The 22048-nt window shown below is 43.3% G+C and overlaps 1 protein-coding gene across 5 annotated transcripts in view; it reads right to left on the bottom strand.

Annotated features, from left to right (window-relative positions):
- Positions 1–22048, bottom strand: part of PLCB4 (phospholipase C beta 4) — a 1177624-nt gene that overhangs the window by 174502 nt on the left and 981074 nt on the right. For all 5 annotated transcript variants that reach the window (XM_086927702.1, XM_086927703.1, XM_086927699.1 and 2 more), the window contains one exon: positions 62–150. In XM_086927702.1, the coding sequence (XP_086783828.1) occupies positions 62–150 (89 nt within the window). The remainder of the gene's footprint in view (positions 1–61; positions 151–22048) is intronic.

Here is a 22048-nt window from a genome sequence, read left to right as displayed (position 1 = left end):
GGCATTTAAAACCAAGCATTTTGGCAACATTTAATTAAAAACATGATTGAAATATACGTACAGTTTCAATACCCATAGCTCTCATTTGGTCTGCCCTTTTTTCCATAACAGACAGGAATTTCTTTGGATCAGACAATGCATCCACAATATCTGAAAAACAATGACATAAGCATTATTACATTCCATGGATAATCATTTAAATGAACCATTTCATGCACTGCTGGTATGCTCAATTATCTAAAATGGCAATTCTTTAGAAACATTGCTAGGTTTTGGAGATTCCCAGTTTTTGTGGATGGGGATGAGGGAATCTTTTATAGACGCGACGGAACCTACAGCACCATTTTTCTATTAGCTTTACTACATAAACAGGGGAAAATATCTTCAATATAAATGTAGGAAAATATTTTATTTAAAATATATTTTCTTGTTTGGAAACAGCATTGGATTCTGAGAGAGGTTTTATACGTTGGTTGCAAAATGAAGACTATAAGGATGAATTTATATAGATCAGAGGCGTGCAATTCTAACAATATAAATATGTGATTGTGCTTTTTATACTCATTATCACTTTGTATTAATTCTGATTGTGCCATTTACTTTAGACACATGCCAAAGCTTACAAATGTAGGAGTAGGAAAATACCTCTTTATGAATGATCACCCCTAATATTTTGGACTGATACTGCAGTTTTTTTGCCTCTGTGCACAGGGACTCTGCTAAACAGGACAGAGTGCATGAGCTCTGACCCCTAAAAACATGGTGAAATTAGCTAAACTCCTAAATGACATATTTAACTTACCTATAAATCCCTAGTATACTGTACAGAGTGCACTGTAAGTCAAATGTCACTAGTGGACTACAGCAACAGTTGTGCCACCCACTACAGTTACAGTGCAAACCTGACTGCAGACCTATCACTGTAGCCTGACTGTGGCAGTTTTAAAACTGCAATTCTACTTGCCAAGATAAACCCTTTTGACAGGTCAAACCCTTTCTTTTAAATATTAAGAAGGCACCTGTATGTAGGCCTAATAACCCATAAGGTAAATTGCATAGGATTTAAAAGAAGGACATGTAGGATCCGATTCATATAGAGTCTCTACAGTTGTGGCGGAGGTGCAACACTGCAATTTCTTATTGCAGAGATTCCGCGACAAGTGCATAGCCTCCGCTACGCCGGCGGAAGCTCTTTGTGAATTGGATACTTAATGCTACACATATCCTTACAGTGGAAAGGCCCTATAGCTATTTTCACTATAGCAAGGCTGACTGCTCTATAGGAAAGCACTGGCTTACATTATTACATTTAATAATGGGAGAGGATGTGGTATTATGACCAGACGCGCCGACTTCGGAACCGAGGAATCAGGTTCTAATCTTAGCATCTTAGCATCGTCTCAACATCCTGTTAAAAACAAATAGCACACGGCCTGATTTAGATGTTGGAGGACGGTGAGAGATATCCCATCCACCGAAATGTAAATCCCATTACAGCCTACAGGATTTATATTTCAGTGGAAGGGATATACATCACCATTGTAAATGTAAAATGTAAATGCCATTTGTAAAGCGCACAGCTACCTCCAACGGAGGTGTTCCTGGCCCGGCGCTGTCCGTATATGCTTAGGAACCCTTCCTGCTTTTTCCCTGTGGAATGTCCACTCCTGGGCACCCCCAAGGTGAAGCCAGGCATTCCAGCGCTGTTGGGTTCGTTGTGGACATTAAGCAAGCTATTGCCCAGAGTTGCAGAGTGGGACCCATGATTAGAATAGGCACCGAGCCGGGAATTATCAGGTCCGAGGAGGGTATTGAACCCTGGTCCCGGACCAGACTTCTGCATCAGGGTCTGCTGCTCTAACCATTTGAGCCAAACTTCTCCACCATTGTGACGGAGTAACCCATCCGCCAACATCTAAATCAAGCCCTTAAACTCCATGTGACTAAAAATAAAAGTAATATGCAATTTGTGCTTATGTGAAGCGCTCCAGTGTCCTTGAGTTTGTGCTATATAAAACTGCAAATAATAATAATTTCAGTTAGGAAACAGCTAGAAATGCATTCAAAGACTCTTTTAAATAGTTATTTTGAATCTGATTGAATGGTACAATTGAATTTGTAATAATTAGTGAAGAAAAGGTAATTTTATAAAGTTAATTTTTTCTTGCCTAAAGTCTCTTGAAGGGGGCCAAGTTGCATGAGGTCCAACTGCCTCCTAGCAACTGAATAGCTCCATTGAAAACGAATATGAAAACTGCTACTTGACCAGTACAAAGGCTTTGAATATAGGGAGGTGTTTCTGTTCCTCTGGCAGGGTGACCTTATAGGTTATTACAGGAACGTTATTAACTTCAAAGAGGTCTACCCTATCACAGGCAAATGTTAGATGGCATCTAGGAAGGGCCTTTCTTTGTGCCCCCTGTCAGACAGTCACCAATCCCAGTGGAACCCCAGAACTGGTGTAAAGTGACCACAGAGGAGGGGCTGTTAATCTCTCTGGCAATACCTCAGAGTGTGGCACACAGGCTCTGCATAAGGAGAGAAGAGTTTCATCATCTTAGATTTAGACAGAGAGGGACACTGTGGGATTGTTTGCCGTAGTGTACATATGCAGTGCTGGAAAAGTGGGTAGGGTTATCCTTGGGAACTTTTTTCTATTAGTTCAGGAGGGGGCCGCAGTCACTCCCACCCACAGGCTAGAGCCAAGTATAAATGTGGCACCCATGGACGCTCCTCAGAACACTACTGGACCTTTGGAAAACAGAAGAAGGACTGCACCTGCTGTAGGAGACCTGAAAGGCTGGACCTGGTTCCACTTACACTCAGGACAAAGAAATGGACACCAATTGTCAGTTGGCTGACCTCCTGTTAAGTTTAGGGACACAACAAGTTTCAAGAAGCCCTTTTTCCTGAAGAGCCCAGCTGACCACTTCCACTGGACCTACCATGGACCGTGCTGGTGTCTTCTGCTGAAGTGAGTCTAGAACCCCAAGTGCTGTTCCTGAGGTCCTGGGACCCTTTGCTGTGTCAAATTGTGCTCCTCCTTATATCCTGAAAAACCTGGGGGCTTATATACAAGCCCCTTGATCCACTGGTGCGTCATTTTTTGTGACGCACCTGCGGCGTATCCTGCTGTCCCATCTTTACAAGGACATGTAAAGCCACCCTGTGTTGCTTCTCGTGTCCTTGTAAATATGGCCTCATTACATGCAACACTTTGCATTAAAGGGGCAAGCCATGGGTGTTGCTGTGGGTGTAACCATCCAACACACATGGTTTCTGACACATTTCCAGTTCAATGAGAAATCGTAAACTTGGAAAAGCATCGGAAGGCTATGCCTCCCCAGGTGAGATGTAGGGAGGCCCAACGAGGAGAAATGTTTTCAGTCTCCTCGTGTGATTGTTTATGTGCAGAATGGTGTCCCTTACTGCACATAAACAATCATTGAAAGAAATTATGTTTTTCAAGCAGCACTCATAGAAATTTAAAAACAACATTTCATATTTTTATGTGCAGCAAGGGACACCTTCCTGCAAATAAACAATCATTCCCCTCAATGCAGGCACCCTTGCTCTATGGTGCAAGGGTGATGCATCGGCGCATAGCAGCAAATTGTGCCCCAGTGCAAGGGAGAGCAAAGGAATACTTCATATCGTCATAGATATGACGCATCCCTGTGCTTCAGAATTAACGCAATGCAGCGTAGCCAAATGGCTTACGGCGCCACGCTGTGTTACTTCCTTGTAAATGAGGCCCCTGGGATTTAGAAAACTTTTGGCTCCAAAGACCTCTGAAGGACCAGGGCAAACCATCAACTTCAAGCGAACAAAGGTGTGTTGCAGCTAGGCCATAGATTCAGGTTACTTGTGCTTGGAGCTTTTCCGCAGCAGCAAATCTGTCTCTCTGGGATGTCGCAGAGAGAGTATTGTGGAGTGCTTTTCAGCTGCAGCTTGCAGCCTTGGTCAGATGGAGGAATGCAAGCTCCAAAAACCTGACCAAGTCTGAACAAAGAAATCTTCTCCGCATGAAAGTGCCAAAAGAATAAGACCTGCAAGAGACATTCCTAGGGCGCACATTTTGAAATTCTTCCACTGTGAGCTTTACCACAAAAAGTCAGCATCTACACTGGGACCTTGTCTGACAGCTAAATGGCCTCATGGAGTCCTTCTCAGGCACAGCCTGTGTCTTGCCCTACTAAGGATTTTTGATTTTCATTACAGAGACTAGGTCAGAAGAGAAAAAATTCCAACCATGACAAACCTGGTGTCAGTAGCCAACCCACACTCCATCGTAGCTGGCCTTAAATTTCACCTAGGTTCCAGTCAAGCGCAACCAGATAACCGTGATAGGTGCCTAACACTTTTTTAGCACTATTTTTATTTAAAATTTCAAAACTTCATATCACTGGTTCCTGCTATTGGATATTTGTCATTTTGGTTTACTTTTGTTCATTATAATATTCTCTATTTTTATAAATTGGGATTGTTATTTTTATTGAGTTGTGTTCTCGACTTTTAACTGTTTAGGTACTTCTAAAGGCTTTACAAATTTTCTCATTTTAAGTCTATCTGCTCTGTGCAGTTGCTAGTAGGGGTTCAGCATAGGTTTAATTTATTGAAACCTTTACTGCACTTAACAAGATAGTAACACTGTTACAATTGGCAGACTCCCATCTATCCCAACTAGTAATACACTTTCTCACAGTGCGTATGTACAAGTTGTCGGACTGGGAATACAAGAGTTCATCCATTTATTAGACAAATATACATATGAGGGTATGCTATGTACAAATAAACACATGCCAGGAGGATGCAGATGCAGTCACACACAAGCCAGTTAGACAGGAGATAAGGCGATAACCACAAAGAGTGGTTTGTGTTCATTAAGGAAAGGTTATATAAATTCTAGTTGGAGACAGAAATTTCTTGTGATGTGTCTTACTCTATGTTGTTTGATTTACGTGAAGATGCTCCAGCTACACAATTAAATATCAAGATACAAAGCACCTTACATTTTCCTTGTACACAACTCAACCTTCCACACCCTCTTTCTTTACCATTTCCCAGTCATGATTCAAATTGAAGTTGATCATAAAATGTAAGGACAAAGTATTGCACTGGTCAGACTCCACACAAAATAAAAATAGACCAATCAAAATGCAACAACGGCATAGCAAGACAGGGACTGCCTTCTAAAAATGTTCATGTAAGATGTTGTATTTTTTTATTTTTTAAGCTGACATATAGGATGCTAGAAAAAGGTTAAAAGTGAAGGCCCCCCCTAAAAATGTATTTAAAATTTGTTTAGAAAAAGAACGGCAGACACAATGAGGAGTGAACCAGACCGTCAAGTCCACTAATACCGGAATCTAGGTCATTTGAAAGTATTTTATTTTATTTTTTAAATAGACATAAATGCTTATCTGTAATGTCCTGGTATGCACCTGATGATACACAGCTAGATGGGAAGCAAATGTTAGCCAGCATATTGCAAATAATTGATTGTTTGTCTTTTTCTCTTTTCTACCTGCCTTAAGGACTACATGTGTAGAAAGGCCTACTCACAAACTGCATTTTGAAGTACATAAAGAAGAGCTATAGTAGTACCACTGATGAACTACAAAATTATGTTCCATTACCTAGAGCGAAGAGGTTTGCCTCAGTCTCTCCTAAGTTTTCTATGTGGAGTTTTACAGCACATATGCAGAGATCTCCACACATGTTTTAAAAGCAAATGTGGGAGTGAGGGCAGGAGTGGCTGGAAAATGAGAGAATATTTACATCTAAATTGTAAGAGCTTAAGGAAGAGTTATGGAGAGGTACATGGAGGGATACATCAATACTAATACCTACCCGCAAAAGAGTAAGCCCACTGCTATTCACAAATTACACTTCTGAAATTGCTTCAGCCAAAGAAGTCCCTGCACAGTACTAAGTGTGCTCCAACTCAACCACTGAGTAAGTCCAACACCAAACATTGCCACGCATGGATACTGCAACACAATCGCACAGAAAAATGGTGGCAGAGACAGAAAATAATACGCCACAGGAAACAATGTTAACAAAATAAAATTACTCTGCTTCAAAGAAATAAAAATATATAAATATAACTTTATTTGAATGTAAATCTAACATTTGATTCAAAATTTTCAATAAGTTTACATTGGAGGTTTAAAAAATCAAATGTCTTATTACCAAATACCAAAACACCAAATGTGGAGAGAAAATGTATTTTCGTTGCTGAAGTGTTCAAGGCCGTATCAGGAATTAGCAGACAAGCAGTTCAATCACAAGGCACTAGAAAGAACATGCAGCTACTTATGATCATTATTATTGTTGGTATTATTATTATTGTTATTATGATATTATGTGCTCAAAGTGCACTTTACAACTCGGACACCTAAATACTCCTATGTCTCTTCCGCCAGAAGTGACTGGCAGAATGCTATGGTTACACGGTTAGCTTGGTGCTACCAGAATTGTATGCAGTGCATGAGGGACAGAGGGGAACAGCCTGCTGGAACTGCACTGTACTCTCTGTAGGTTGCCACTCCTGGCAGACACCTCTCCTCGAGAATTTGGTGGCATGTGTTGGGCAAGCCATCCCCTCACACAACCCACAGTCACAAGTGAACCTTTTTCTCAAGGACGACAGTCCTTAAACATCAAACCCTCAACTCTTAGTCTGAAAGAGGAGGAATCATAGTGTGCCAGTTTACTAGATCCTGCAGCAGAAACTTTCATAAATAATCCTAATAACACGTTCAACTACTCCTTGAAGTACAACATAAGGAAATTGATGGAAATGTAGGAGTTTTCTGGGCTAATACTTAAATGGATTGACAAATCATTCTATTAAAATATGTTAATATACATTGTGCCATAAAAACAACATGGATTTCTGTTAAACATTTTTGAATAGGCATTGCTGCATTAATAAATACAACATGCACAATTAGATATAATTTGTTATCAAAGTAAATGAGATCAATGCACCAACCATTTGAATGTCCTACCAACATATGATGGATCTAAAAGATGCTTTCTTGGAAGGCTCCTAAAGAACAAGTTACTTACCTTCGGTAACAATATATCTATAAGAAACAGTAGTTACCTTAGAATATCCCCAGGCATCAGTCTGGATCCGGAAACTTTTGCGTAGCAGTACCCCTGCGCGTCGGTAGGCGTCGTCTGCAGGCGTCCCCTGCGGCTCCGCGTCCGTCGTCGGCGTCGTGCGCCGTGATGACGTCGCTGGAGTATATAGACTCCGCCTCCGCGCGCTGACGTCAGTTCTTTGTACACAGCTTTTCAGCGCCAGAACACGCAGAGCCATGTGAGAATCAACACTGGTGCCATTTGAAACTAGGGCCCTGAAAGGGATGTCCTTAACCCTAGGTATCAGTTCGCAGAACGGGGAGGATGGGTGGGGCGTTAAGGAATCTAATACTAACTACTGTTTCTTACAGATATATCGTTACCGAAGGTAAGTAACTTGTTCATCTGAAAGAAACAGGTTAGTATTAGATTCCTTACCTTAGAATAGATACCCCAGCAATACCAACCCCGGTGGTGGGTCTGCGAACCAATACAATCCTACACCAGAAAGTCCTGGAGGAAAGAACGGCCAAAGAAGCCATCCCTCCGGACCTGACTGTCCAGGCAGTAGTGCCTCGCAAAAGTGTGCAGCGAGGCCCACATAGCCGCCTGGCAAATGTCCTGCAAAGGGACTCCCCGGCCCAGGGCAGTAGTAGCCGCCGTGGCCCGAGTGGAATGGGCCCTCAGCCCAACAGGGGGCTCCTTCCGAACCAAAGAGTAGCACGCTTTGATGCACAGAACGACCCACCGAGAGATGGTCCGTTTATGTACCGCCCGTCCCTTCTTCGCACCCACGTAGCCAACAAACAGTTGGTCATCCACCCGGAACTGGCGTGTGCGATCCATATAAAATGAAAGCGCACGTTTTGGGTCCAGACGATGGAGCCGCTCTTCATCCTTTGAAGGATGCGGAGGCGGGAAAAAGGAGGGGAGGGTGATGGACTGCCCGATGTGAAAAGCAGAGACAACTTTGGGCAGGAAAGAAGGTCTAGTTCTCAAAACCACCTTGTAAGGATGAATGGACAGGAAAGGAGGTTTGACAGAAAGAGCCTGGAGCTCACTCACTCTCCTGGCAGAGGTGATGGCAACCAGGAAAGCCGTCTTTAAAGTCAGGAGATGGAGAGGACAGTAATGAAGGGGCTCAAAGGGAGGACATATCAAGAAGGTTAGTAAGAGGAGAACCTCGGAAAGAGGGGCAGAAAGAGGGTCCACAGCCTTTGCTGTGCACCATGCCACAAATCTGTTCCACCGGCAGGCGTATACCGACTTTGTGGAGGGACGCCTGGCTGCCAGAATCACATCACAGACTTCAGGAGGCAAGTCAAATGGCCTCAACTGTCGCCGCTCAATCTCCATGCATGGAGGTGGAGGCTGGACAGGTTTGGGTGGAGGACCGTCCCCTGCTGCTGCGACAGAAGGCCCTCCTGAAGGGGCAGGTGGATCGGGGGACCGACTGACATGCTGAGTAGCTCGGGATACCAGTACCTTCGAGCCCAGTCCGGAGCCACAAGGATGACTTGGGCCCGGTCGCGCCTGATCTCCTTCAGCACTCTGGGCAGAAGTGGTATAGGCGGAAAGGCGTATAACAGACCGCAACTCCACTCGCGCCGAAAGGAGTCACCGTGCGAGTGCCGTCTTGGAAACTCCAACGCGCAGAACTGATGACATTGCGCGTTCTCTTCTGTGGCGAATAGATCTAACCAAGGCTCTCCCCATTGCAGAAAGAGGCCTTGCGCCACGTCCGAGTTCAGACGCCATTTGTGATCCATCGAGCACCGTCGGCTGAGTTCGTCCGCCCTGGCGTTCAGAGAACCTGCCAGGTGTTGAACCGTCAGAGTCACGCCCTGACGTTCCAGCCATTGCCAGAGGCGCAGAGCCTCTTGGCAAAGGGTCCACGACCCCACCCCGCCCTGCTTGTTGCAGTACCACATGGCGGTGGTGTTGTCCGTGAACACCTGCACCACACTCCCCCTGACAAAGGGGAGGAATGCTTTCAGTGCCAAACGAATCGCCTGTAGCTCCAACAGGTTTATATGGAGCCGGGACTCCGCAGAAGACCAGATGCCTCTGATCTCTGCCTCTCCCAAGTGGCCTCCCCAGCCCTGGAGAGAGGCGTCCGTCACAACAACGTGCTCCGGTTGGGGAAGGGAGAGGGATCTGCCTCTGACCCAATCGCGGTCCATAAGCCACCACTGCAGTTGTCTCGCAGTGCCCTCCGAGATCAAGACATGGTCGGACAAGTTGCCCTGATGCTGGGGCCACTGAAACTTCAGGTCCCACTGCAGAGCCTGCATCTGCCACCGGGCGTGATGCACCAGAAGGATGCAGGAAGCCATCAGCCCCAGTAGCCGCAGCGTCAACCGGACCGAAACCTGGGATAACGGCTGAAAGATGGGAATCAAAGCCTGTATATCCTGGACTCGCCGTTCCGGGGGATAGACCCGAAACTGCGCCGAGTCGAGAACCGCTCCGATGAAAAGTAGCTTTTGAGAGGGACACAGGTGTGATTTCGGCACATTGATGGAGAACCCCAGCTCGTGCAGGAGGTCTGCCGTCATCTGAAGGTGGTGGACGACTGTCTGGGGCGAGCCCGCCTTCAACAACCAGTCGTCTAGATAGGGGAAGACTGAAACTCCTAATCTGCGCAGATGGGCTGCGACCACCGCCATCACCTTTGTGAACACCCGTGGGGCGCTGGTAAGGCCGAAGGGGAGCACGATAAACTGAAAGTGCTCTTGGCCTACCGTGAACCGCAGGTAACGCCGGTGGGCCGGCAGGACGGGGATGTGAAAATACGCATCCTGCAAGTCCAACGCTACCATCCAGTCTTGCGGGTCTAGAGCAGCCAAGACCTGAGCTAATGTCAACATCTTGAACTTCTCCTTCCGGAGGAAGCCGTTGACGTTCCTTAGGTCCAAGATAGGACGTAGGCCCCCTTTGTCCTTCTTGGGTACCAGAAAGTAGTGGGAATAGCAACCACGTCCTACTTCTGGCCCAGGAACGCGCTCGATGGCCCCCTTGGCCAAGAGGGCCGTAACTTGCTCCCTCAGAAGTGCCAAGTGGTCCCCCGACACACGGTGGTTCTGCGGTGGCATGGCTGGAGGAGTGGTCTCGAAGGGGAAGGAGTAGCCCCTTCGGAGGAGCTGCAGCACCCACCTGTCCGATGTTATTGTGCGCCAGTGGGAGAGGTGATGGCGAACCCTGCCACCCACCGGCGTCACATGGGCCTGAAAGCACGGACTAGGAGGATTTAGTGGCAGATGCTGCGGGGGGAGGTGTAGTGTAGTTCCTAGTTTCCCACTAGGCCCTGCGCATTGGAATAACATAAACAGTAGTATCGACGTGGAACTGCGGATATTCCAGGCCTCCACTGACTATGCTAAATTTAATTGTGTTGTGTTACCAACTAGCTCAGAGGTCACTGGAAACTTTCTTCTCTGCATAGATAGTGATCAGCTTCCTTGGCACAGACAAGAAGGGATTCAGTTTTCCAACAACCGTGCAACATGACAACTTTGCTCCTCAGATCAAGAGTCAATCTCTAGGGTTGTGTGAAACAATAGACATAGATTTCACTCAGTCAGTCTAGTGCAGTTTACTTTCACGAGATGTAGAGAATAGAGAGACGGGCGTTTGTCAATAAAGGGTTAACATTTATTGAACAGTCTTTCTTCTCGTACAAGAGAAATGTATTGCCACAATTGCAATAATTGTTATTATAAAAAGTACGTACAGTAAGATAAGTATTGCGAAATAGAACTGTAAAAGCATTGATATGGTTTCTTAGCCATACAATGGTTTAAAAGTAATAAAACATATATACAGTCATATATACATTAGGCTAACATACTCAACTGGTGCTTCTAACTATGCCTACCCCAGTGTGCCTGACCTAAGCCTAACACGTGGAAGGGGAGTAAGTAAGTAGCTTTAAGTTAAGTTGGTTTTGCCAAGGTTTGTTTCAAGAATTCATCTTTTATTGACATAAGACGTCAATTAAAGATGTCACTAGGAAGTGATAGTTATCAGTTGCTCATTAGAGTTCTATTACTAATCAAAACATAGCAAGCGGGGATTTCCAGGTTTGCTGAGTTTTTATCTTGTTGAAGAACTCGGAGTGTTATCTAGGAATATCAGATAGTGACTGCTGCTCTGTCATTGCACTAATTGGTCGCAAAGGAAGTGGCAGAGAGAACTATGCTGGAATGTGGCTCTGTTCGTGTGAGGCCAGAGATGACTTTTCAGAAAATCGCACTTGAACGGTTATGCCAATATAGGGAATAAATGGATTTATAGCCGAATAGGGGCATAAGGTCACAGTATCGATCAGGAACCTAGATAAACACGCAACACCCACTCCACGGGTTAATGTCCATCAAAATTACTAAAACTAAAGCAATTAGATGCATGTGTAACATTGCCCACCCCAAAATACATAAATGCATTCGAAATAGGCGTACTTGTAATACATGGATTTAGGTACTGTACGTTTTTTTAAAGCATAGTAATCATTCAAAAAATTATTGCATATGAAATCAATGAACGATTATGCAAAAGGAATTACACATGAAGTATCTCTGACAGAAGAAAGGCGAGATAAATCATCACATAAAAACGCATTGTAATAACATGTGTGCTAGAGGCTGGTGTAATGTTGTTATGTCTCTAGATGTGTTTAGAAATAGAAGTGTGAAGCTTCTGTTCTCTAAGAATAGTTTTTACGTTAAGCAAAGAATTGTTCGTGCCAAAAAAGGTCAATATTAGAAAAATTGTCCAATTCAAAAAGTTATTGCTTGAACGGGGAAAAATAGATTTCCAAAGCTCTTGGCAGTTTTTGTTGATCAAAACTGAAGGCCGAATTCAGAGTTCATGGGAACGCTGTGTGTCGGAAAGCTTCTCAAAAAGTTATTGTTTCTCTGTGGGTGAGAACATCGTATCAGACAGGCTCTCAAAGAATTGGTCTACAAATTCAGGTGATAGTTCAACCAAATTAGATAGCGCTGTAACTTGGGAGGTGTGAGAATGATTGCTGTCATCGAAGGCAGGACCAGCAATGCTCACAGAACGTTGTACCTGGATGATGTTGCTTTTGTCACTCGCTCCACTGTTACCACTTGGTTGTAGTACAGGAGTCTCCACGAATGCCGTCATCAGGATTGGTAGCCGCTGGGGACAACACAATGCGTGAGCCGTTATTGGACTGAGCAAAGTATCGACGTCCATTGGTACTGCTGATGGAAGTGAAAGACAGATGTCCAACACGCATTCATCGCCGCAAAGCATACACCGTAGCACAGGTAAAATGCAATTTTGCCATATCGGTCTGAATGAAAGGAACCAGGTCATGTTTAGATCTCTCAGCCTGGCCAATCCGAGGACGTTAGTTATCCTGTCCCGGTAGCGCATTGCTAGGATTGTCTCTTCCATTCCCATGGGAGCTATGTCTGAGCCGAGGCTTGCCATAACGTAGCAGGAGGGTCAAAAATAGAATCCCTGCGACGAGTCCCAAAAATAATGGTATGCCGCCAAAAATGGAGTGCACAAAATTAGGAAAGATTCCCAAAATTGCCTGGAAGGGTGTTAGCAGTCCCGTAAAGACTGTCTTAAATATGCCTGGGATGCTTGTAGCACTAGACATGTTAAGGAGTTGGCTGAACATTTCTACGAAATGCACGGGGCAATTTGTTGATAAAAGGTCATGAACCTCAGTAGCTGTCCTTGCAACTAGAAGATCATACGTCTCTTTAGATGACGTTATAGGCACGGTTGTCTGTAAAAGTACAGATTTCATTTTGCTTAATGTATCAATTCGTATAGAATAGAGATTCAGACGAGGCCAGAGGGGAGTCACTATGTCTGGAGGCCCGCTCGGGAACAATGCTTGCATACAACATTTGACCATGGACGTAACTTGTACTAGATAACTTTTCCCTGGCGTCAGGCCACAACATCTGTGATCCGTTCTAAGAATGTAACTCCCATTCGCGAGTTGCATAAAGAAGGGCTCTATCTGAGTTGCAGGTGTGACTAGCTGGTGGCATGAAAGGTTGTTTGAATTTCCATCACATGCTCCGTGTAAATTAATACCCTGACACAAAAGTATACTGCTTAGTGAATGTTTACAATTCTCACCACTAAGAAATATATTTTTGTCGCTGTCACTATAGCAAGAATGAGTGTATGGTAATTTCCATTCGGATTTTACATATCCTTTACCCAATTGTTCATATTGGCCAGCAGGTATGTACTCAAGGCACTTTTTAAATCGGAAAGTTGTTATCGGAATTGTGATAATTCCGTGTATTATCCATTCAATGACAGGACTCTCTGACATTGTCAATGATAATCTCTCGAGTTTTTCGATGCTCAGGATTGTATAGTCTGCTCCTTTCTGTGCCAAACTGATCTGTTTATCAGTAAGGTTAAAACTGGAAAATAATGACGTCGTGTTGATTAAACGCCAAGGCACATAGCCTGAACGAAGATTTTGCAGCGTCCAGCCTAATTCTATAATAGAGCGTAATTGAGATTGGCCATGTTGTAACATTAGCAAATCTCTGTCTATCACATCAAAGGCAGAGGATACAATATTGTCCAAAGAATATATTCTGGAAGACAGAGTCGTTAACCCATTGTCTACCACAGAAAGTGATTTCTCCAAATTAATACGATCAATTTCTCGTATTTTTTCAGCAGTTTCAATTTGCTTTACTTTCCAAGCCTCGTTGTATGCGGCATAGATGCTGGTCGCTATGAAACGCTTTTGACGCTGTTTGCGTGGTCCAAGAATGAAATCGCGCAAGTCAGCACCATCTTTTAATAAAGACAAGTGTTGCTTAATTTCAGCCAGTGTGGATGTAGTTAGCCATTCTAGGCAGAGTTTCCCTACACTGTATGTTGTTATAATCCCTGGATGTTGTCTCTGGGAATATCTCGAGTCTAATCTGGTCATTTTTAACCCCTGTGTTTTATTCAGGAACCTGTCTTGACAGCTATTTGTGTCTGTAGGCCAGATTAACCACTTTTTCCAATCAGGATTTGTTCTGTTGAAATGTAAAATTTGTGACACGTCTAATTCAATATCTGCAGTTATATTTTCAGGTATTGGCTTTGGTATAGACGGTGTTTTAAGGTCTTTGATCTTAGCTAGGCCAAGACAAGATGTTTGGTGTATTGTGTCATTTAAAAACAACATTTGTTCAGGTATCATGCAGGTTCTAAATAGTGCTTCAATGCCTTGCACCTGCCAATCTTTTGTACCCCAAATTGTTTTCGTTTCAATATTATTTTTCCAATAATCAAAACCAAATGTCATAATTTTGTCATAAAATGCTTCTGAATATATCAATTTAGAATTTGTCAGCATTGTTTTCATTCCTGTTTTATCTAACAGTTTGTAATAAAACATTTCTGCATTACTGGTGTTAAACCCTGAGAAGTATTTGAATTTCTCAAAAAATGCTTTAGAACTGCTTTTAGGTGGTGTAGAACAATGTTCCCATTGATTATACATAAAAACATTTCTAGGCTGTGCAGATTTATGCAAGTAATGATCCCCATAGTGGGTATAACAGAATAACTGCTCATAACTAGATGAACCTTGTAAATAATCATGATCTGTGAATCTAGCTGACATTACTAAATCAGACATCATGTCATTAATACTGTTAAAGTCCCAATCATCAGAGAATGTACTTTGTGTCACAAAATCACTTAAGGAAACCTTTAGTTGATGAGGATACTTCAGGATTTCGACCGGACCATAGATCTCATAGTCTGTTTTCTCCCATACTACCCCACCAGGTATTGGAATTGCTGTGACATTTACTGTTGACAGTTCTCTTTTCTTCACGTGGGATGATCTGTGTGGTTTCAGGACTAGGTTGATGTTCTGACTTGCTGTGTCCATTCAATTGTAATAAACTTTCCTAAAATTAAAACTAAAATTAGGCATAGTAGGAGTATGAATACCCCTGAGATAATCCAATGCTCAATCAACGGTGAATCCTGATATAGTTCTTTGATTTGTTGAAGGAGTCCTGTTGTATTTTCTTTAGAATACTTTTTTGTTTCTGGCATCACTTCGGGATCGTTTTGATCTTCAGAGAAGTTGTCGAAGTTGATGAAATAACCAGAGGCAGTTCTGTCAATTGATGGGATTGTTCTTTCAATCTGTCTTTCGGTAGCACTTTCTGATGCCACATCATTGTAGACTGTTGTTGTTTCTTGACGAACTGTTTCAATCTGTGTTTCAAGAGGCACGAGTTCCATGGCATTATTGCATAGTCCTTCATTGTGCACTGCAGGCTGATCGAATGTGATTAGTCTTTCAGTTTGAACCTCTTGGATTGTTGCAAGTTTGGGTATTCTGTTGTTTCTTGGGAGTCCACTGGGCCTACTGTTGATTATAGGCCACATTCTTGTGGTTTTACCAGATCGATAGACACAACTCTGTTCTCCTTTTTACCAGCAAGGGGCGGTAGCACAACTGATCTTGTTCCGGTGACTGCTAAGACAGGTACTGCTTTTCTGTAAGAAGGCCCAAATTCCTTCTCAACCGCGATCTTTTCTCTGACTAGATCCCCAATCTTTGGGATCCAGACAGGCCTTGCTGGGGCTGTTGCGGGTGGTGCCTCGTCAGTGGTACTTGGCTGTTGCTTTAACTTTATGTTGCTTAATGATTTTCTTGTTTCATTCAGTTCCTGTAAAACAGCCAAACGATCTTTTACATCAAAGTGCGTTGTTTCTTCTTGTACCACTGACATCTGACTATCGAGGTCCTGAACTCGCATTCTAATTCCGAACAATAGTTCGTATGGGCTGAAACCTTTTAGAGAATTTCTTGGCATGTTGTTAAGACTAGTCTGGACACTTATTAAATGTTTGACCCACCCAGCGTCTGAACCTAATACCTTCCCTGTTATAGATTGCTTTATGTCACGGTTTTTTCTTTCTACCACACTGTTCCCTTCCGGGGTATGACGGACAAGAATACTGCAACCCAATTCCCATGCTGGCCATGGCCTCCCTATAGGCTCGAGAGCTGAAAGCAGGACCCTGATCAGAATGGAACGTGGTAATTGCGTATGTGCCGATAAAGACTCGCAAATCTTTTATAACCGTTCTAGCGTCAGCCGAGCGCTGGTGGCCTCATTTTTTTAAGTGCTTTTCGTCTTAATTGTTAATAGGACGCAGGACGGGGTGTAGGCAGCGTTACGCTCTTTCTGACTGGTAGCCGGTAGCATGGTTCCTTACTGCGATCCCTATTACAGTTTTCACAGTTGTTTGCATATATTTGGTGTTCTACACTCATTCCCGGCCACCAGAATACTGATTGTAATTCAGTCAGTGATTCCTTGATCTCTCTGTGCCTTAGACCCAAACCCATGTGTGCGTCTGCTATTAAAAATATTCTCCTGTTCATGTTTGGAATTACTCTGTCCCCCACTCCAGGGATTCGAGCAAAAGGAACGGAGTTTGCATCGATTATGTATGCATAATTGAGTGGATAGTTTACGGGTAGTGCTGCACAGTCGCCTTTTACGGTCGTTTTTACTGCCAGCATGGTTTCCCCGTCTATGTACTTATCTGTACGCTTTTTTGTGGCTACGGAAGCCGGTTTAGTTGCTTCCGCTTTGGCTGTATTAGCCAATGAATTCCCTGCAACGTGAACGCCATCATGCTGAAGACTCTGTGCGTGAATCACGTGAGTCTTTTGTAGTTCTTTGTGTAAAAGAGCTACCTCGTTCCAGAGCAATTTATGCTTTATTGTGGCACCTGTGTCATCTTTGTAGTCGTTTTCGATCCAACTCTGCAGTTTATTGTTGTAAGAGTTGACGCAAAAATGAGAATCGCACACGATAAGTGTCGGGAATTCACGTTCTGCATTTTCGAGCGCCATCTTTAAAGATCTGATTTCAGTTCTTTGAACCGAACAGTTTCTTACAGATTCAGTTTTTGTTACTTTCGGTCTGAATTTACCGCACAGCCAACGACCTTTAATGATCGCACACGCTGCATTGTAGGATTTGCTCTCTACGTTGAAATGCTGTACAAAGCTATCTGTATAGATTATACAGGCGTATTGTGGGAGAGGCAGAATTTCGATTGGCAGAGGATATTCTTCTTCATACTCTAAATCATTCAGTTCTTCAAATTGCGGGGCAAAATAGTATTTCACGTCTTCCGCTCCTAGAGAATCTATGCACTGTATCCATTTCGGATCCAGTGACACTGTAGGCAGGTTTACTGGGCTGAATAGCGCCTCGAAGGCGGATTCCGCTGTAAGGATATTAATCCGTTTGCCGTGTGCTAGTTCTCGTTCATTTGCTAATGCGATTTGCACTGGTTTCACAGTTCTTTCTGTGTGACTGAATGTTTTTTCTGCTTGTGTGTACAAGTGAGATTTAATTGAAATTGGTACCTTTTCTCCCTCATTAGAGGTCAGGTACGTGAATCCGCATCTTCCTGGGATGACTCGGATTACAAGATCGATCGTGTTGTCACGTGTATCTAATTTTGTTTTTGCTAACATGTCTGTTTGCAGTGATCTCAAAATTTCTGTGTGTTTTTGAGTCCAATTGATTTGTTTGAAATCATGTTTAATTAGTTCGTAGAGAGGTTTAACCCTCTCTGCGTAATTTAGTATGTAAGTTCTTCCAAAAATCAGAAAACCTAGAATGGATTGTAAATTCTTCAGCGTTTTTGGAGCTTGGAGTACAGCGCACTTCTCTAAGAAGTTGTCCGCTAGGCTTTTCCCTTCACTTGATAATTCGTACCCTAAGAACAGTACTGTCAGATGGGCAATTCGGGACTTTTTAAAGTTGAATTTGTAACCCTCTGCTGCGAACCCAAGTATAATGGTGTTCACTCTTTTCAAGTGAGTATCCAAGTCGTCGTCTGTGAGATAAATATCATCTACGTAAGATAATGCTTCATCATCATAGATTTGTAGTAACTCTGTTACCGTAGCTGAGAATAGTCCTGGGCTGTTCTTGAACCCCTGTGGGAGTTGACAGAATTTTTTCTGTGACCCAAATGCAGAGAGAGCGGTCAAATATCTGCTTTCTGGTGCAATGTTTTGACAAAAGAAACCATTAGAAATGTCTAATGTCGTTTTATATTTTTTCCTAACTATGTTATTCATTAGGGCTGCACTATGCGAGTTTTGTACTGCAAAAGTTTTGCAACATGTATTAAGATGTCTGTAGTCCAAAACTAGACGATATGAATTGTCTGGCTTGGAGACAGGAAACAAAGGATTGTTCATTTGAGAGGTGCATGTTTCAATCACCCCCTGGTACTCAAGTTGATCTAAGATCTCCCTGACTTGTTTTTTAGCTTCTTGCTTTATGGGATACTGCCGTTGGGCAGTTGGTTCACTTTTTAATTGGATTTTGTGAGGCGGTGAATCCTCATCCCATCCTACATGATTTTTATACAATGCAGGTGCCTGGGCCACTGCCCATTTCCTTGCATATGTATATTTTTTATGAATCGGTATGTGATTCGAGAAGGCAGGCATAATCACTTCTTCGCCCCGAGGGCACTCCCTGACAAACTCTGGGGGCCAATCTTTTTCAGCTAACAGAATATCATAGCCTTTTGAGAGCTTATCCCAAAATAGACCCTTAATTTTCCTAGTCTTATCACCCTCTATACGCAATGTTATTTCGTATATTTTATGGGGCTCGCTAAGTCTGGCGTCGGCAGTTTCAACCTGAATGTATTCATTCGTGTCCACTGTCTCCAGATGACTCATCAAGATCTTGCACGCTATACTGATTTCTGCTGCACTGTCCAACATTGTCAATGCCCACTCCCCGTTTTTCAACTGTGTCCTCAGTATTCTCGGCATGGTTGATTACTCTAATACTGGCTACCTTCTTTTTCTGAAATTGAGATTTCTTATTTTGAGCAGGTTCCTTGTCTTTGGACTTGGTGTGCTCTCCTGGGTCTGACCGTCCTCTTCTTTCCGAATTCTGTGGAAAAGATCGAGAGGGACGTGTATCAATACTTTGATATCTATCAGGCTTTTTTATATTATCCCTATTTCTAAGGTTATATCTTTTCTCAGAGGGCTCCCTCTGGGGAGACTGGCGTTCTCGAGTCGGAGTTCTTTCCCTCCGTCGAGGAGACCTTCCTCTGGACTGGAAAACTTTTTCCTTGGGAGTGGATTGTTTATTTCCATCCCAGCTCTTTTTAGGAGTGTTTGAATTATTTTTAATAAATAATTGTTCAGGATTTTCGAGCAGTTGGGGCTTAACTGGTTTTCCACCCAAGCTGTCTCTACCTAATTCTTCATAGCATTTTTCTATGATTTTTGCAAGTTCAACAGGATCTTTTATATCTGTTTCCCTCAACTTCTGGCGGATCGCCACAGATGCTGCTTCTCCCTTTATGTTGGCTAATAATATAGCCGTGACCTGCTTGAAGTCTTTCAGTAATTTCATACCTAGATTTAAAGCGGGCTCTGGACCGAATTCATTTTGAATCTGTTTTAGCACTTCTGGTATTACCGCCATAGACGGAACACCGTGTGTTTTTGTGTAAATGGAAGCAAAGACTGTACCCCAAGTGTCACAGTCCTCCACGTGTGGTGCGATTCCCATAGGAAGGCAGATGGTCAAGATTCTGTGTTTCTCAATAGGGGTAGTATCAGGAAATACTGCCTCTATTTGAGTGATTTTCTGGGCTAACCAGAAAGGAATTTGTTCCCGTTTTACGGGTGTTTTACCAAGACATGACTGTATGTTCTGTGGTGTAATTTTATTTGTGTTCCCCTGATGAGGGGTCAGCTGTGGTGTATTAACAGCTGGCTGGACTGTTGCAGTCCGCATTACATATTGGACTAATTGCCTATGTATTTTTATTAATGTGTTTAGCTGTACTAACAGCTCTTCCTTAGACATTTTTACAATGTCAGGATGTGGTGTGTAGCTGGCTAGAACCGTCCACGTGGCTCCTGGTCTACCTAGTGGACCGAGCCTGGTAATGTGATCATTGTGTTTTAGGGCGCCATTAAACCAGAGCAGGTGCTCTTGAAATTTAAGTGGGATTTCAATCTCCTCGAAAGGAGCGTACTCTCCCGGAGGTTCCTCTATTTTGTAATAGTGAAACTCTTTTGTTATAGCGTTTACCGCTGGAAAGTTTATCCATGAATAGAATACCTCTGTCTGCCGATACTCGTGAGCCTCTATCACGAAAATTACTGTACCACCCTGAGGTGTCAGTCCGTTTACTATAAGTTTTGAAGTTATAGATCTTCTTAACTGGACCGGGATGATTATTGCATCCGGGTCTGTGTATTCGGGACCTTGCTGAGTCGCATCTGCTGCGGCCCCAGTGGTTCCGTTATTTTCTACTGACATTGTATAAATGCAGGTTTTGCAGAGTAGGTCTCCAAGGAGACAAAGATTAGATGCACAATATTTTGGAACAGTGTATCCTTCAACGTTGAATAAACCAGAGCTTTACATAGGAATCTCTTCCTACTAAGGTCGGGCGGATTTTAACCTTTCACCCACTCCAGACGTCTATTGGAGTATTTACGGGAGAAAGGGGTGTGAAATATGCACGACTGAGTTACTCTACAAGTCTTGCGTTAGTTTATCGCCTTACCAAACGTTGGGCGCCATGTAGTGTAGTACCTAGTTTCCCACTAGGCCCTGCGCATTGGAATAACATAAACAGTAGTATCGACGTGGAACTGCGGATATTCCAGGCCTCCACTGACTATGCTAAACTTAATTGTGTTGTGTTACCAACTAGCTCAGAGGTCACTGGAAACTTTCTTCTCTGCATAGATAGTGATCAGCTTCCTTGGCACAGACAAGAAGGGATTCAGTTTTCCAACAACCGTGCAACATGACAACTTTGCTCCTCAGATCAAGAGTCAATCTCTAGGGTTGTGTGAAACAATAGACATAGATTTCACTCAGTCAGTCTAGTGCAGTTTACTTTCACGAGATGTAGAGAATAGAGAGACGGGCGTTTGTCAATAAAGGGTTAACATTTATTGAACAGTCTTTCTTCTCGTACAAGAGAAATGTATTGCCACAATTGCAATAATTGTTATTATAAAAAGTACGTACAGTAAGATAAGTATTGCGAAATAGAACTGTAAAAGCATTGATATGGTTTCTTAGCCATACAATGGTTTAAAAGTAATAAAACATATATACAGTCATATATACATTAGGCTAACATACTCAACTGGTGCTTCTAACTATGCCTACCCCAGTGTGCCTGACCTAAGCCTAACACGTGGAAGGGGAGTAAGTAAGTAGCTTTAAGTTAAGTTGGTTTTGCCAAGGTTTGTTTCAAGAATTCTCGTCTAAGGGTTTAGTCAACACCATACCTCTGAATAGAATGATGGAGGATTGGTATCTCCTTCAGGGGTCTCTCTCGATATCCCAGTCACCCGCGAGGGTAAACCGGAAGCGCCGGGACTGGATTTCTCTGCACGAGAAAGGCAGTGGCTTCTCTTCAGCGCGTCGAGGAAGGAGGGGGGACAGCGTCAGCGGGCAGCTGGAATCTGCTAGATGTCTTCGCAGAGGGACGGCTGTTCAGCTCCTTAAGCGTACTGCACCATAGGTCGCGCTTTAGCGGCGATAATGGTATCAGCAGCTTCACCACCACAGGATAGCAGGCTGCAGCGACAGAGTGCTAGATTTACCAACACGGGGTCGTGCAGGCAGCTGGCTTCAGTAGCTCGTACAACAGGCATTGCTTAAGGCAACGTTGGTAATATTTATACCTGACAGGTGCCGGGTTTGACGCAAGTTTGCTGGACATAAGACGTCAATTAAAGATGTCACTAGGAAGTGATAGTTATCAGTTGCTCATTAGAGTTCTATTACTAATCAAAACATAGCAAGCGGGGATTTCCAGGTTTGCTGAGTTTTTATCTTGTTGAAGAACTCGGAGTGTTATCTAGGAATATCAGATAGTG

The sequence above is a fragment of the Lissotriton vulgaris genome, chromosome 6, assembly GCF_964263255.1.
Source record: "Lissotriton vulgaris chromosome 6, aLisVul1.2, whole genome shotgun sequence".
Lineage (NCBI taxonomy): Eukaryota > Metazoa > Chordata > Amphibia > Caudata > Salamandridae > Lissotriton > Lissotriton vulgaris.
The sequence above is the reverse complement of the archived record's forward strand: the minus strand, read 5'-3'. Positions and strand labels throughout refer to the sequence as shown.